The sequence below is a fragment of the Centroberyx gerrardi genome, chromosome 12 (assembly GCF_048128805.1).
Source record: "Centroberyx gerrardi isolate f3 chromosome 12, fCenGer3.hap1.cur.20231027, whole genome shotgun sequence".
NCBI lineage: Eukaryota > Metazoa > Chordata > Actinopteri > Beryciformes > Berycidae > Centroberyx > Centroberyx gerrardi.
In genome coordinates this window covers 9,444,771-9,462,670 of record NC_136008.1, presented here as the reverse complement: position 1 = coordinate 9,462,670, position 17,900 = coordinate 9,444,771, and the positions used below count along the sequence as shown (strand labels likewise).

The following is a 17,900-nucleotide window of genomic DNA, read 5'->3' as shown; positions in this document are numbered from 1 at the left end:
ATTAGAATAAAACACATTCAGCAAACATCAAAGTAAATCATTGTCTCTTTAATTTACAATCTCTAAGAAAAATTCAGTAACAAGACCTATTTAAAAAAAGCAATTTTCCCCTAGCAGGTACATTTTCAACAATTAAATGGGAATCACAATCTGTAGGCCTATACTGTACAATTAACAACAGTGCACCCACAGCAAGGCACAAAAATCGTATAGTGCAACGTTATATGTTTCTATTTTTACAAACTACAAACTAAACAACCGCTAATTTTGACCCTCTTATACCGTAATGTTGACACAGTTGCACACAAAGTACATAATTCATGAAATCATTCTTAGTTGTGACAGGAAAGAAGTTTGCAAACAACAAATAAAACATCACATCAAAATCTTTCGCAACAAGATCAGATTCCCCTTACAAAGTCAAAATCCTGAATGTGTTGTATGCTGTTTGCTAATCATCTGGCCAAGTACAAAAAGTACAATAAATGTCTGAAGAAAAAAAAAAACCTTCCAATTTGCATACTTACAATTACTATTAATATTATACACTGATAAGTAATATCCAAGATCAAGCAGAAAGCTACTGTAACGTATAGAAATCTGTGACAGCAAACCGTTTCGTGAACAATATAATAAATGTTCAGGTAGTTAATAGTGAAAAGAAAGCACATTTATTTTATTTAAACTTACAGTCTATGCTGTCAGCTAGTTGATCTGTTGGGTGTTGCACAATGCAAGACTGCAGAGCATGACCTTTGACCCTTTACAGTTTGGTCCCATTGTTAGATCGGGGTCATTTGTAGGGTGCTGACTTGGCTAAACTCCCGTCAGTGAAATAATGTTATTTATTGTAACATGAACTACTGTCACGATAATCCAGACAAAACATGACACAAAACAACATGCCTTCTGTCAATCTAATGGTGTTTTTTTAATGCAGTATATATTATATTACTACAGTAGTTTATCAGGTAGCCTATTCATAATGAGCACAGGTCTAAGGCACAAATTGACATGATCTACTGCATGTGTGATTTCTCCTTGGTACTTCAAAATAAACACTTTTTTTATCATCCTTATAAGGAAAGTGTAAATGTTACCCAAATGTAGAGAGGATTGAATTTACCATACAAAGCAAAGAGATGGGTTATGAAAAAATTCTTTGAAAAACAGCAATTCACCGTTAGACAGTGCTTCTACTAGATATAAGTTGTACCCTGACGTGGGTAATGGTTGTATCAAGTCAAAGTGAGTACACTGAAATGAAAGCATGGAGTTTTCCGTTTTCATAACAATGTCAGAAAACGTAAAACTTTCTATTTCCCATTTATCCGTCCACTGCGGAGGGATAAAATCACTGGGCCAGATCCCATAACGACACAGAAGACGATCAGGATTCCCACTCTCACTGCTCAAGTATTCTCTGGGCCTCCGTCGGTTTCTCCCTCGTTATGGTCCTGCTCTGTTTCCTCATCCTGTGCGTCACCTTGCTCCCCGTTGACCTGGAACCTCTCGCGGGCCCTGTTGGGGCCGACGTTGGCTTTGCGGATGATGAACCGCGCCCTGCCGCGCGTGAAGCTTCCCCGTCCGCGCCCCCGGTTGTCCAGCCACTTGTTCTCTCCCTCCCCGTCTCTGTCGTCATGCTGGGAGAAAGGCGGAGAAAGGATGCAGAAAATTAGTTTGGGTTATACTTGGAAGGATTACCTTGTGCTAGATTGTACGGAATATGAGCAGCATGTGAGATGTGTGGCAATAAATGAAGAATGGCATCAACCCTACCAAGTAGTACTTTTTGCTCTTGGGAGTGTACTCTGGGTCCCAGTCTTCATTCTTTGGTGGCATGGTCACAGAGCTATTATGTGAGCCGTTTCCCTGATAATTCCCTCTGTTCCAGCACCTTCCTCGAATTCTGAATTGCTGTAATTTGAGGAAAGGACAAGGAATTGAAAAAGACCCTTGAGATGGAGTGGACTAAAGATTACATTCATTGTGAATCATAAATGTTGAAGGTAGCACTCCAAACCAACCTGATGTCACAAAAATATGTGAAATGAACACGACTTGTTAACACAAAATGCCTTCAATGCTAGCGACTGGGGTTCAACTCCCAGTTTGTATGAAGGGAATTCCTACTGTGAGTGAAATTTTCATTTTTACCTCCGCCAAGGAGGTTATGTTTTCGGTGCTGTTTGTTTGTTTGTCTGTTAGCAGGATTACGGAAAAACTACTGGCCCGATTTTCATGAAACTTCGTGGAAGGGTGTAGCATGGGCCAAAGAAGAACCCATTAAATTTTGGAGCGGATCCGGATCCGACTCACGAACAAGCAATAATAGCACGAACCTTGGCGGAGGTCTGTGCTCTCCGAGTGCCCTTCTAGTTAGCTAAAGTTTTTCTTCTTTAGCCACGAGCAAAGCCTTTTCCTAACCTTAGCCAAGTTGGTTTACTTGCCTAACCATCACCTTAACCCAAACCTTAACCAAAGTTGTTTTACTTCTAAACATAACCATTAGCTAACCTTTAGCTGAAAATGCCGTGTCCAATTTGTGTTGTCACAGAATCCAGTTTGTGGTGGAGGAATGCCATTTTCACATAATTTGTGTGCACAGCATGTAAATCTGTTCTCATGTGCTCATTTCACAACTTTTTATGAGATCACATTGCTCCAAACTATGTTCCTCCACAGAGGAGGGTGAACTCCATGAGAAAAACCAGGAGTTGGACTTACAAATCCTCCACGAGGCCTCCCTCTTTCAACAGGTCCACTAGAGTTCCTTGGACCCAATCGGGCCCTGTTAAAGCCTTCCTCTTTGGGGTCTGACTTGTCGTGGGGGAAATCTTCTTCCCTGCGGGATTTACAGGATGAGGAAGAAGACGACGAACTGGAACGAGAGCGCTTCTTTTTACTTTTCCTAAAAGGAGAAATGATACACACAATACCCCCCCAAACACCCAACAGGTAAGTTTATAGTGTAGGGTAGATGAGCAGCAGTATGCAAAGTAACTGTGGATAGTTTGAAAGAATAAAAAATGCAGGACAGGTGCACATACTTTGACTTCTTGTGGCGTTTGGAGGATTTTTCCACAGATCTCTCTCTACTAGAATCTGGGGAACCTCCTATATCTTTCCCCCCGTCCTGATTATAATCTCTTTCATGGGCAGAGTATTTTTTGCGGCGTTCAATATCCAAACGCAGGTCCATTGAGTCACCCTTCATTTTTTCCCCAACGTCCTGAGCAAATCAAAACAAAACACAGCGTCGTGGACAGACTTTGGGTTAGCAAGGGGATGCTCTCAGTCCGCTCTCAGCCAAGCTGGCCTGTAAACTAAATAAGAGGGGCCAAGGGAGAAGGGAAAACCCTGGTAACAGCCAGTTTAATGGACATGGTGGGAGTTTGACTGGCATGACTAAAAACAAGCCATTCTGGAATGAGTTTTCCAGTGCACTAAACATATTGAACTACAACAAGCTAGGACCATTCATGCTAATTTGAGTTTACTCATTTTCACGCTGTTTTTTTAGTAATAGTTGCCTTTTTCATTCAGAAACGCTTGAGTGTCTGTTTCCATGCGCATCAATAACTGAAATATTATGAGATTTAATTCAAAACTTAAGCATGTAAATATAAGCACAAGTGCATGTAGTGCTTGCTGTTGGTTATTTCCGTTCCTTATTTTTCAAAGAATACTTACTATGATATTTGCTTAGAGTCCTTTGAACAGCTTGGGCACAGGAGCTTCCATTTCTGACCCCTCACATTATTTGATTCAATAGCCTTGGGCAGGCTTGTACCCACAGTATAACCAATTCACCATACGTGGAGGCGATATATAACACACAACAAACTGAATGTGCCTCATTTTGCATTTGCTTTTCTTAGACTTTATGCATCTCCCTTCGAGGAAAGCCACGGGCTTAAAGAGAATGCAGTCTAAAGGCATCTGGCTCACTCGTTTGCTGTCGTTTTCCAATATACTTCATACTGCAAAATGTTCAGTCACCTTGTAACTGCCATCCTCAGAGCTTTTCATCGCCTCAAAAAGTTGAGAGTGTTTCTTAAAAGCACTTGGTGAAACATCAATTCTCCTACAAGAAAGAAACACATTCAAGACAAGGTAATTTAATGCACATACAGAGGTGTCATAGCACAGGTGCCAAAACAAAACAAAGGAAGATGTGAACAAAATTGAATTGCAAAAACAAAATAGAAAAAAAGACAAAAGGCACAGCAAAAAAAAAACCTGACCTCCATTGAGCATGAACACAAATAAGCCAAGATAGTCTGTTGATTTTCAGGTAGGAGAGGCAATAGAAATACCTGAAAGCTGTTAAAAGAAGAGGTGAAGCCACAGCACACTGAGGGTGAGAGGGTCACTCAATAGGCGACTCTACCTGTGTATCTCTGGACTTTTTCTTGGCTTCATCATTTCCTTCTCTGCAGCTTGTCTTTGGTACATGGCGAATCGCTCGTTTAGAGTCATTGCAGAAGGTGGAAAGTGCTGAGCTATACAGGTAAACAGCAAGAATAAGGCTTTCAATTAAACTGATAACTCAGTCACCTCTCCATCCAACAGTGCTGCTGGTTAGTAGCTTATCAGATACTGAATATTTGCAGTACTGAAAATGAGAATATTTGCAATACTGAAAATGATTTGATTTATTTCCGATGAAGGCCTAGATGGTTACCAATATTATCATGCTTGCATCGATTCATATTGAAAGCCTTTGCTGCTTTGCTTTACATCCCCCTCAAAAAAGCATATCGCTGCTGTTGTGGAAAAACCATGCAGCTTTTGTTGTGTTTGGTTTTTGCACTGATTTGAGAATTTACATGGTCTTGCAAGACACTTGGGCCATTGAGAATGTTTAAAAACCAAATATAGTGTAATTCCAAAAATGTGTCGGTGAGAGAATAAGCATTCTTTTCTTCATTCCTGAAAAACGCATGTTATTGTATTAGTTCAATTGAGCTGTGTAAAAAAAAACATGTCTGAAGAGAGCAGGAAAGAGAGAGGGCTCACCTTTTATGTGGTGGACGATGGCGACAATGTGTTGAGCAAAGAGCTCAGAGGGACTCCTCTGTAACTGAGTAGCCTGAACATGCTGAAAGATGGAGCGAAACTCCTGATCCTTTTTTGAGGATTGCACAAGATCCTGAGATAATTGTCGCTCTTCAGCCAAAACATCAGAGGGGCTGAAAATGAGAAAAAAACAAATGAAAATGACAATTCTTTTGGCTTTTGTCTCTTGCCCTTCTTTCTTTTTTGAACAAAATTAGGCCAAGAACAAAGAGCACGTTGTTTCCTAATAAGATAAAACATTCAAATTAGAAAGTGTTTTTTATCCAACTATGTCTCAACTTTTGTGTTATTGTTCTTTGTTCATTCATATAGAAATCAAGTACAACTACTAAAAAAAATGACCTAAGCTACAGCTAGATACTTTATGACTGGTGATTTATGACTTCTGGGTTTTCCTCACTGAGGGAAACCCATAGCGAACAGAGGATCAGAAGCCATGTGTATGATGCTCACCTTATCAGGCTATCTCCAAGGAAATCCATTCTGACATTAAATTTTGCTTCTCTTTTCCTTGCGGCCTTGAGAGGCGAGTCCTCTCCCCTGACCATAAACATCTCCCTGTCAGAGTTTCTCCTTGGCGGTGGTGTAGGAGATGGGCTAGAGGCAGATTTCACCCTCCTGGCTTTGCAGCCTCTCTCTGGGGAGAGATCCTCAAGCATTCCTGCTATCTCCCTCTTGGCAAGGGCAGCAGCAATGGCAGCCGCTTTGTCCTGCTTTCGGCTGAGGTATATCTCTTCTGCCATGGCATCAAGGTCATTGTTTTTAGCTACCTGTGGGTAGGCCAAGTTCTCCCACTTGCCAAAGCGCTCTTCAAATAGCTCACGGGCTGAACAAGTAACCTTGCTCTTTGGCTTGGAAGACTCGTCCCCATTGTGCCAGTCTTTGCGAAGTGACTTTGACTGGGGCTTGATTATCATCTCCTCCTCTTCCTCCCCATCACCAGACAGAAAAGGAGAAGCTTTCAAAAAGCTGCTCAAAGATACATCGCCATCAAAGTCCTCTTTGTATTTTCTTGACACTGAGTCACAGATACCCGCAGACGTCTTGCCATTCGCTTTCCCTTTCTCCATATCCACATCATTTGCTTCCATGTTGTTGCTTTTTTCCCAAGCAGATTTTGCTTTCTTATTATTGTGCTCCTCCAAAAACCTGAACAATAGCAAAGACAAAAAGAGCTGTATCTAACTGAGCATGCTACTTAAGAAACAACTTCATGAATCGAACTTAGAGTGAATTCATTATATTACAAGATGTCTCAATGGGGCCTCTACAAATAAGACATTTTGGAAAATAGCAATGAAATATGTCAGGAAAATCTTTGATCTGCAAAAATAAAGACATAATGACATAAGGGATGGCAAAGAAAAGCAGTGCTGATTGGCAAAGCAAATATGACTTTTCATCTCACTAAATCTTATTTTAGTTTGTTATGACTACCATCATTTCCCCAAAGGGTGTAGAGCCAAGGAAAAATACCAGGGGCAAATTATTGTGTGGTGTATAAAAAAAAATCAGAGGAACGAGGGAACACTGACTTCTGAAAGCAAATAAAAGTCCCCCAGACCAATGCATGTGAAAGCAATTAAGAGCTAAATAAAGTTTTATTTCATAATGTGAAATCTACACTTATAAACCCTTCCGTTTGCTAAAAGTGTTGGAATTTAGACTAAGAAAGAAGAGCAAAATCAGGCTTACTTTTTGAAGGCAATGGAGATTGCTGCTTTATCTCCATCCAGGTTGTCATCTTTGGAGAAGAAGTCAAAACTGGAAAACATAGTTGTGGGGCTTTCCTGCAAGGGGCTTTTGGTAGAAGATGAGCTACCCACCATCTGCCACGAGGGGGCACCATTGCTGGTGTCATTGGTGCTTTTACGGGAGGGACTAGACTGGTTAGTAGTTTGGGTGATCTGACCATCAATAACAGCTGAGCATGCCTGAGTGCCGTCCCTCTTGGGACTGCTGCTGTAGTCTGTTAGACCCTGCCAGTTCCCTCCAGTCTTTCCACCAGCTGATCCTTCTTTGACGCCTCCTGCCGACACACCGGCAAGCTCCTCCGGCTCCCCATCTCCTCCTCCTCCTCCTCCCCTCTGGACATCCTTGGAGGCCGAGTGCTCCTCTTTCACATCCTTGGAGTTCTGTTTAGCAAGCCCCAAGGCTGACCTGCATTTTGGAGAGGAGGAGTGCGAGGATGAGGAAGACTGCTGAGAGTGTCTGGATATGGGTGAAGAGGACCGGTCAGAATGGTGAGAGTGACTGTGAGGGCGAGGGCTCCCAGAGCGTTTCTTGGGGCTGTGTGAGCGTCCTCGTGAATGGTTTTGCTGCTGCTGCTGCTGCTGCTGCTGCTGCTGCTGCTGCTGCTGATGATGATAATGATGTTGTTGCTGTTGTTGAGGGTGCTGTCTGTAGTTCTTCCAGTTGGGACGGAAGTTGTTGTTGTAGCCACCACCTCCACCACGCTGGTAGCGTCCACGTGGGAAGTAGCCCCGCCCACGGCCCCTGAAGTAGTAGGGCCTCCGGAAGCCGCGGTGGTAGCCCCGGAACTCACGGTTGTTCTGGTATCCCCTCGGATATTTCTTCTCCCGGTTATGAGACGGAGAATGAGATCTTGACCGTGACCGAGACCTAGAGCTGTTAAAGAAAGTAAGGGGAGAGAGAAAGCACAGGATGAACTGGCAGTGCCCCTTAGTTTTTAACACAGTTCTGATTCATCCTATACCCATATCATGAAATCTTTTACATTTGCTGTTCTAAACACAGGCAGGTCTGTTCCAGGAAAAATCCTCTGGTGCAAAGGAATGATGCATTTCATGTTTCCAGCAGCAGCAACAGGAGTTTGTTTGGAATAAATAGAAGCAGAGCTGGGTAGTTAGCATGAGCAGCGATAGCCACCATGGCTGAACAGACAAAGAAAAGAGCGCCACCTACAGAAACTCAAACTTCATCAACAGAAAATCCAAGGAAAAAGGCGCTGGACACACTGTTTGATTGACAGGTGCTCTATGGGAAGTGCAGTGCAGAAACACCACAGCAGTGAGCGCTTAACACCAAAGATGCTGCCAAAATCAAAAACACAGATTCTGCGGATTACCACTTTAAACCAATCTATTTGTTTTCTTTCAACAAGTCACAACCAACTCAAGCGAAGCTGTAGCCTAACAGCTGGTAAGGAAATACCACAATACCGTAAAACACAGAAATGCAGTTGCATACAACAAATACTGTATATCAGGTGGAATTAGTAAAACACATGTTCATGTTTAACTTCCATGTTGAGAGGAGCCCACAAAGGAGCACTGGTGAAAAACAGACATTTCACAACAGGAGTCAGCTCTGAACAAGGCTGTGAGGTCAATCCAGTCCACACGGTGGCTCTAGTGCTCCTCTGATAAAACTCCATGTACTCAAGCCTGAACCTTGAACGAGTCTCCAGAGTCTAAACGTGATATATTCTGTTTTAATCAACGCACATGCTCCCTTTGACAATAGTGTCACCACATTTCATGACAAAACTCACAACAAACTAGCCACATGTATCTTTGGAATTATGAATGTGACAAATCTAGACCAGACATCAAACTAGTTAGGTTGTATGACTTATTTTTCCAGTCTCTAAAACAGTCAGTAAGTAAGAACTGCTCAGTTGGTTACCCATTAAAAAAAATCGATGCATATAAAGACCAATATTACCGAAAAATCGGAAAAGGACTTTAAGAAAATCTGATGAAATTGCACTACTTACAGAAGTATACAAAGTCTATATTACAGCTACATAACACACCATTTGACAGAGCAAACCAGTGACACACTGCAAGCAAAGGCATTCTAAAACCTTAAAAACATGCTGAAAAAAACACACACGACTCACCTAGTGCGTTTTTTCATTGGAATACAGAGTGTTTAAAGAAGGCAGCGCATCGAGCAGCACTGCACACTCACTGTGCAAGCTTCAGACTCTGCATCTCTTATGGCCAGCCCCGGTGGAGAGCCGAGTCACATGGCCCATATGGGAAAAAATTTTCTACTCGAATCCTTTGACTCTACGCTTGCCAATTACACAGGCAGGCCAGCCAGTTTAGAAACCTTGGCTAAAAAAGGGCAAGACACACTGAATTACTACGACTGCCTCTACAGACTACTGCTAAATTCATATTGAGTGGTTCCTCTAAAAAAAAAATCCTGTTATGTCCTCCTCAAACACACAAGCAGTTTCAGTAAAGAGCGCTGCCAAATTAATTATCCCACAATATTTCGCTGAACTGGCATCTTAATGTGTTTTCAGCTTTCAGCAAGACCCGCTAAAGTGTATCTCTTATTGCCCAAGTCATTGTGATGTTGAGAGAGGAAGTAAGCTGAATGTTTTGAAAATCACTGATCCAGACACAGTTCTACTCCCATGGCTTATTAAAGTCCTGTGTGAGGTGAGAGTGGTAAGAGCAACACAGGAAGTCAAGAAATATCTCCACTTCTGAGCTCCCCTGTTTTTCTCTGTTTTCCACTATCAGACCTATCAAAATGTTGCGGTGAGAGGTGTTTGATCAGTGTCTGGGATGCTCTGCCCAGGAGATAGAAACAAAGAAATGATTTTGTGTGTGTGTTTCTGTGTCTGTGTGTCTCTGTGTGTATATGTGCATGCAGTGTTTATGCGTATCTGTGTGCATTCATGCTTGCATGTGTGTGACAGTGTGACCACACGCACATGCGCACATGTACAAGGCGAGTTCAAGAAGCATAACCTAGGTTCCATCCAAGTCTCTTCTTCATGCTGGTCTTAAATACGTGCCGTGCCACTGCCAGGAAATGAGTTGCCATGCCACTTTACTGCCGTGCCAGTCTTTCTGCCAGCAACAGCAGTGGCATCACACTGAAACCACACTTTGCCTTCCAAATGCACAACATCATAGCCAGCGGATGACCTTACAGCCGAGGAATTTCCATTTGGGCAACACAACAAACAACAAATGCAGTGGCTTGAGAGAATATTTCCATATGTCGCTGAGGTATGCTAATACAGCATGTTCATGATGTAAAGAATTTGTGTTTTTCCAATGCGATACAAACTATTAGAGGACCTCACAGTCGCATAAAGCTTGCAGTAGCCAATAGCGAGCATTCAATCTTAAGTGAAGCAAATGCACTAACACCTGCTGAACTTTCTCTCTCAAACATCAATTTCCTCTGGATAAAGTGCTCCAGAGTTTGGGTTAGGCCCAAATCCATTAGCATGCTGCACCAGCCCTGTCAGTTGATATGAGAACCAAACTCATAAAGCGCAGGAAAGACACGGCTCTGGAGTAGGAAATCAACAGATTTGTGGCTCACAATAACCCCCTTATCCTTAAGCCCATGTTATACAATCAAAGTCCAAACTGAAAATTGAACTGATTGTTGACACATTTCCAGAGTGTTACAAGTAAGCTCCATTTTTTACACAACAAACTAAGATAACATAAAACATAAGGAAGACAACATAGATTAACGGTTAACCCTCCCATTACACAACTTCAGATTTACTAGACAGAAACTGAGTGGAGCAAGGCGTATGGATGAAATAACGAGGGAGAACTTCTATGCCCGCAGCACCTCCTGCTAGTTTCCCTTTTCTTCATGGTAACAAGCTTTGCTGGGTCAAAGGCATTTACACTTTAAGCTTCAGGTGGGTCAAAGCCATTCTTCATCTAGATGTATAACACCTGTTAAGACTCACTTAGCAATCCTGACCTTGTTTCAGTTTGGCAGGCATGGCAACGCAATTCACCAATTCGTGCTTTCCATACACAAGGGCTCAGGACAAAAATATCAATGCTTGAATAGGGGAAACTTCCACTAATCAAGGGAAATACTGTTTGTTTCACAATCATATTAGGCTTGGTGACTTTCCATTAACATATACTTTAGGGCATAACTACAAAAGGAAACTTTTTTAAACTAAATTAAGACTATAAAACACCCGTAGACTCAAGACACATGACTAGTTCAGAAAATGGAATCTACCTGTAGCGATGCTTCCTGGACCGGGATCTGGAGCGACTTCTGGAGCGAGAGGTGGAGCGGGATCTTGACCGGGACCTTGACCGGGACCGAGACTTGGAGGCTGATCTTGTGGATTTGGACATCACTGCAGCCAGCCCACCTCAAACTGTCAGACAAAGAGTTGCACGTCAGGGTTAGGGTTGTAGACTGAGTATTTCGAGGAACAGTTCACTGGGAACAGTACGCAAGAAACAGTACACATGAACAGTAAATGGCTAGTCGATCACCTTTACAGAGCAAGAAGAGAAGGCGTCCGATTGAATATTTACAATCAGTGCAGAGGAAGAAGAAATTTAAGATAAGGAGACCTGAGAGTCAAAAATCCATGAAATCAAAACATCCGATTGAGATGAAGCCTTCAAGAGGCACTTCAGTAGTAAAGAAACCGGACACCAGTCAGAACGGACGAGAGCAATCTGTCATTATACTGCAGCTGCATCCTTATTCAGTCGCTGATCATTTGCATAGAAGGCAGTCTCACTTCAGTCATGATCTGACCTAACATTTGAGCCAACTATAGCATGCAAAGTAGTATTAAAAAATACACTTACCAGTAAGTGTACTATTTTTTGTTAATGTTTTTTTTAATTCAGGCCATTGCTTGAGTCAAAATATATCAATCACCTTAAATACTACTAGCCTATAACCTTGCCACTGATTATTGTGCTATCCAAGAAACTGGTAATGAATTTTCACCTTGGAAAAAAAGAAAAGGGATGTTCAATGCTATCTCTCTTATTTACGAGTCAAAGGTACATCACTTGATTTCTTAGAATGATTGGCGCATACATGAAGAAAAGGTTTCCTGAAGTCTCACTATTTATCCACATTTTGCATTTAGTTGCAATTTTATAATTCTGACACACAACCTCCATGAATGTGAGAACCAGAGAAAGTGAAAGATAAGAGATATGAAGATAAGAGCTATATCACTGAGGAAGTAATGAGAGAGCTGATTATGTTTTATGTTTGCAAAATTGAAAACAGTCTTCAGCTTGATGGAAAACCACATTAAACAAAGTTACAAGAGATGGAGATTTAAGACTGAATAAAGACCCGGTGCTACTATTAAATGATTTTGCTAATCTTTTAAAAATCTGCTGAAAAAACTGATGATTGTTTGAGTGCCAAAACATCGAATGTTAAAAAAATAAACCCTATTTTTCCATCTGAAGAACCTTTTTCTTTCTTTCTTTTTTTTGTCAGTGTATAGGCTGGTTTTCATTTGCCTTGTCATTATGATTAAATGCACAGAAAACTCACTCTATATATCTTATACTCACTCTTCTCCAGGCCAGATTATGAGCTTTGAACTGACTATAGTCCAGAGATAAATGCTAGAAGTCAGTCAATATTATCCTACTGGATAAATGACAAAATAGTTAATTTCCTCTACGGATACCTCACCATTACAACATTTGCTCACGGTTAATGATCTGCTCTGGGCTTTTTGCACTAACATTCACTGTGGCGAAGAAGGAAGAAGATCCGTCTCTGGATTGCATGATCAGTGGATACAGATCTCAAACAACTCACTTTTTTTCATCAAAGGATGTTAGAGTTGACTGCTCAAGGGCTTCACTTGTTAAATATTAATTTAACTGCAGATAAAGCATCTAGTCCTTTCCGGTGTCCACAAGGCATTCTCTGTGACATGCGATCCTCACAGTACAGTAAATGCCAGGGATCAAATAATTGATCCTTCATTTCAAGAGGCTTCTTCAGGGGCTTTGGAAGGAGGAAATTGCCGACTAATACATGACAGGGATTTCAGGAACAGTGCACGCTAGCACATGGTGGTCCCAGTGTGTATCCTTGCTACTATTTTGGAGAGTATTGAAATGGATCTGTCTTCCCCCGCCTCCTCCTTGTGCTCTATGAACTTCCCACTCTCCTCATTCCAGGCAGCGTGTTGTTTTTGGCTTTCAGAGTATAATTTCCTGAAGGCCTCTGCCTAAAGAGACACACAATTTTGCTTGCAGTGCACATTTTAAGAATGGCATTCAGATGTGCCCATTTCCAGCATGTAGCAAAACAGTAAATTAAATAAACCCTGACATTACGACAACTTTTTCAGCTTTTCTTTATACACCAGAAGGACGTGGTCTTGTAGGCAATTCTCGAACAAAAAAAGAAATTCTAATGAATGACTGAATTTGTTAAAGCTGTAATAAAATGCCTATACCAAAACCAGCACATCTGTGTTTCAGTCAGTTTCATAGGGCTGAAAATACTTTCTTAGAAACTCCTGAAAGATTGTCAGCAGAAACTGCATACAAAACACAATTATGCAAAGCTGGGGTTGATAGTGTTACTATTTTTTTTATTGCTTTATTAACTCACAGAGTCTTATTTAGCGAAGGAATGCTCTACCTGAGAGTGTGAATTGTTTATTTTAGTGAGAAATTGAAAAGGATAAGCAGTGCACAATACATTCCCTGCCTCCTGTAGCCTAAATCTAATAACCAATAAGTGCTGGTAGAGGGGAATGGAGGGATCTGTTTCAATAGCCTCAGTCTGAAACTCGATTGATAACCAGCTGCAGCTGTTTGCGTCACAGCGTGTGGTCTGCAGCCTAATCACTGACATTTTAGTTTCTCAAAAAGGCTGCGGCTTGTTCTTTAATCGTTCACTCCTGGATTGGCACACACAAATGCAGTTACTCACACACACACACAAACACAGACACATTTGTCTTACTATACTAACCCGAACCTTAACCCTCACCACTACATGTCAAACCTTAACCCTAAACTTAATCTTCATCTTAACCATAAACCCAAATCCTAACTTGAATTTAAACCCTTAGCCTAACCTAATCCTACACTAGCGCCTTGAAGAAATGAGAACTGGCCAAGATGAACTCACTTCACAAAAATATCCTCACTCTGCAGATCTAAAATGCAAACTGGTCCTCACAAGGATAGAAGTACAAGAGCACACACACACACACACACACACACACACACAATATAGAGGCCCCTGGGAGCAGAAAGCGACAGCTGTACAATCCTCATCACCTGTTTATTTCATGTAACGGCAAAAGTAGCTGTGATCAACAATGGCCGGGCAACTCGATATAGCTCAAAGAGTATAAGCAGAAACACTCCACTCAATCAACTGCCCTATCATTAAGACCGGGATGCCACAGTGGCAGCTGGAATCACATTTGCCATCTATATGTATCCCTGAGACAACACCCCCCCTCGGAAAAGCCACAGCAACTGTCATTGGCACGGCCTTTGGTTATTGAAATGTGGGCATCGCTGTCAGTTTTCCCTCAAGACGCTCCACATACCCTGGCGGTTCATGGATGGCAAAGCCACTGAGAGTGCTGTTTAAGATAAGATAAACTCTATGACTTCCTCCTTGGGTTATTAAATGAAACACAGCTGCTTCTAGCCAGCCTGCTTCACTGACAGTTATGTCCGAATGTTTATTTTATTAGTTGGCTTCTGTTTGTCTTCAGGGAACTTTGTCATCCTACAGCTTCACTAATTGCAAGAAAGAAAAAAAAAACATTGGCCGACTTCACCAAGAGCTTTTCTGCAACATTACCCATCGCTAATCACGTACAATGACAGATGAGAAAACCATTCAAGTCGTCATCAAACTTGAATGGTTGACTACAGGCTTAATGACAACATGATCCCAGCAGCAACTAACTTTTTGCTAACAGTGCCACTCTATTCTGAGCAGGGTAATCCTTTGGGATCCAAGCCTGTGGAAGGATCCACGCTTTTTGAAACTATAGGGTTTCTGCATGGTATTCAAGGCTACTTTTGTCTGGAAAATGGCATACGGTAGGGCGTCACTGGAGCATCCTCACACTGACGTGCTTCTCAGCTTTCTGTCAACACTGCGTCCGTGGGGCTCGGCTGCTATCAAGAGGGAACTCATCAGCTAAAAGGTCCTCTCTATTTTGGTCAGATGTGAACAGACCGGCAAATGGCAAGCTATAGTTCTGTTTTTCCACAATGTGTACAATGGTTGTTTGTGTTTCCTGGCACCACGCCTTAACTTCTCTACGTAAAATCAAGGGCACAACTGGTATTTCTCTTGTTGATTATGAGAGACATGAAGCAAATCCAGAATGCTTTCACCAATCCTGTGGAGGCACCAGCTGACGTTAGCAAGAGTTATTTCACTCAGAGAGAGAGGGAGAGAGTGTGATAGATTGAGATGGCAATATTGACCTTTTATGTGGACTTTGCCATTTTCATCATTTTATAATCTGAAAAGAAATGGCACAAAAAGAGTCAGTAGAGGAAACTGGAGGAAAGGAACTGTGGTGATCAAGTCAACTAAAGGACACACACATAGCAAGTTGCTTCAACATGCCCCTTCGCTTTGACTCATGATCACCAAAATAGACGAAAAAAAGAAAAAGAAAAAGAAAAGAAAAATGAATGTCTTGTGATGCCACTACAGTATGTGCCAGCACACTCCCTTGACTGTGGCCACACCTAATCAATTAGCTGTGTGTACTTTTGGGCAGCAGGTGTTTGTTAAAGAGGATCGACCTCAACCAGGATCCTGGATTCCAACAGGATGAGGCATGGTGATGTTCTCACACTGTTTCACTTCAAGGACCCAAAAAATATACTCACATTAGACCACAAACCCCCATTTGATAAGACTGTGTTCCAAGGAAACCACATCTAAAAGCCCCCATTTATTGTTAGATATGGCTTGGTACAGGATTATAGCTGTAGGTGGAGGGATAGCGGAGTGAAAACTACAATCACAACAGTCATTCTCTCACTGGGCTAACTTCAAAAATCAGCAATATTAGGTGATTCTCGAGGATCCTTGGTGGTGCCACTTTGGAAACCCTTGTTGTACACTATTCAAGATGTAACTCTTGACTGGCATTTATAGGCTATGCATCAATGGCATTATTGCTGAGCTTCCAGTAAATAATCCAATTCTTATTTCACAGATATTTTCACTAAACCCGTTCAAATGACATCAGTCAGAAGCACCCCATGCCAGATGTAAGCACACATCCAAGCCATAACCTGCCGCAACAGATGTTCAGTACTAGATGGGATAGGCAGTGTATCCCTCTGGAAGTCCCTCATTATCCCAAAAAAAAATAAAAATAAAATCACAACAGGGAAACAGAACCAGCTGCTCACTCTTAAGATGTTTGTCTCTATGAAAGACAGTTTGGTGACGACTTTTGGTCAAATAATTCATCAAACGGACCAAATATTATTATTTTGGCAGTCATCAATAGTTGTTCCACTCGTCACCAGAAATGTAGTTCGGGTTTTGAAGTTTTGGTGGCAAATGATATTAGATGCAGCCATATCTTAAGATTTAGTGAACTGACGCCCCTGGGATCCCTAGTGCTGCTCAGCTTCCCTCGACTGACCTGCCGCAAGCTTCGTTTATCCTACTGTGTTACTCCCTCTGAAATACAGTATATTCTTTCTTTTTCGACCAAATGATACGCTATTCATTATTCCAAAAAAAGCAAAAATTATTGCGACCTACCTGTCGGCGTTGACGTTCAGTAATGACGAGTTGCATTCACGCGCACAGTGAGAGAATTATAGTAGGAATGACTTGAAGAGAGTTTCTCCCTGGTGTACAATGCCGTGTTGTGTCCCGCTGATGGCGAGTGTGTGTCGGCTGGAGCCTTCAGTCGGGGGGTGTGACTGCTGGCTGCAGGCTCCAGCTTCATATTTCCTTCCTCCTTCACCACTGTCTGTCAAAACACGTTTCGATAGGCTGTGCGGCGCTGAGCGGGACAGCCGTTTAGCGCCACTCCCTCTCCAGTTCTACAGGATTCTTGTATTGTTAGTCAGCTGTATGATTCTTATATTATTAGTCAGCCCGCCGCCCAATTATAACACGTTGGTATATCGGCTACTGTAACCTAATGATAATACCTGTCGAAAAAAATATAATGTCCCTGTAATATTCCTCTAGTGGCTTAAAGTGTGTCTGTGGTGAGTTTTGTAGCCTACTTTTTATCTCCTATATTGTCTGTAGGCTAATATATTTTTACCCATAGTAGTTCATCTGAGTATCAAACCTAACATGACATTTGTATCCTATCCCTCTAAAATGTATTATAGCATCATTACAGTTCTCTTTCATAAAGTGTTAAGGATTAAAGGAGCATTAAGGAGACAAGCTGTACCTATTTAATGCCTATTCAAAGATCCAGGTTATTACAGCTGAAATGTAGGCTACTATGGCAATTGTCTTGAAACAACTAATAACTTTAAAGGGCCATTTCACCCATAATCCCTCTTAAATCTATTTTGTCCCAACCTTCAGTCCATCTATATAAGTTTTTAGTATGGTTTTAGTACATTGAAAAATAAGTTATAATAATTGTGATTTGACTTCCCCAAAAAAGGCTATTCACTGTAGTGAGAAACAGGGTTAGAGCAATATATGGGTTTACCCAATATATGGGGTTGATATTGGCCTTTTATTAAATATCAGATATCAGCTGACATCCATGGTCGATATGATGGAGGTTCCTTCCTGACCACAGTGACATAAAAGTCTTTAAAACCTGCTACAAAGCTTTATTTTCTTTGCACATTTTATTTATCCATGCAATTGTTCAGTAATGTTTTTGTAAATTAATTCTTCATTTACAGATAGCAATGGATCCCACAGTTTCCCCTACCAATACTGTAGGTGGGATGGTTCACCCTGCATTAAAGAGCTGCTAACCCACTTAAAAGAATTTCATTAGTCTGGGTTTCAAGTGTCCGATGGTCTAAATGCTGTTTCAGAGGCTTTTCCACCCTCCCAAGAAT

At 41.6% G+C, this 17,900-nt stretch overlaps 1 protein-coding gene across 3 annotated transcripts; it reads right to left on the bottom strand.

Moving 5' to 3' along the window:
• Nucleotides 1-27: 27 nt before the first annotated feature.
• thrap3a (thyroid hormone receptor associated protein 3a) lies at nt 28-16,735 on the bottom strand. Of its 3 annotated transcripts, none has more exons than XM_078287358.1 (11): nt 16,615-16,735; nt 11,074-11,218; nt 6,778-7,710; nt 5,536-6,231; nt 5,023-5,195; nt 4,394-4,505; nt 4,003-4,087; nt 3,051-3,232; nt 2,728-2,911; nt 1,780-1,917; nt 28-1,643 (listed from the first exon to the last, which is right to left on the bottom strand). In XM_078287358.1, the coding sequence occupies exons 2-11, from the start codon at nt 11,193-11,195 to the stop codon at nt 1,413-1,415; spliced, it is 2,856 nt and encodes a 951-aa protein (XP_078143484.1). In that variant the 5' UTR covers nt 11,196-11,218; nt 16,615-16,735; the 3' UTR covers nt 28-1,412. The 3 variants fall into 3 exon arrangements, with proteins under 3 accessions (XP_078143484.1, XP_078143485.1, XP_078143486.1); XM_078287359.1 differs by lacking the exon at nt 16,615-16,735 and adding an exon at nt 11,340-11,448; XM_078287360.1 differs by lacking the exons at nt 11,074-11,218; nt 16,615-16,735 and adding an exon at nt 8,948-9,020.
• Nucleotides 16,736-17,900: the final 1,165 nt, after the last annotated feature.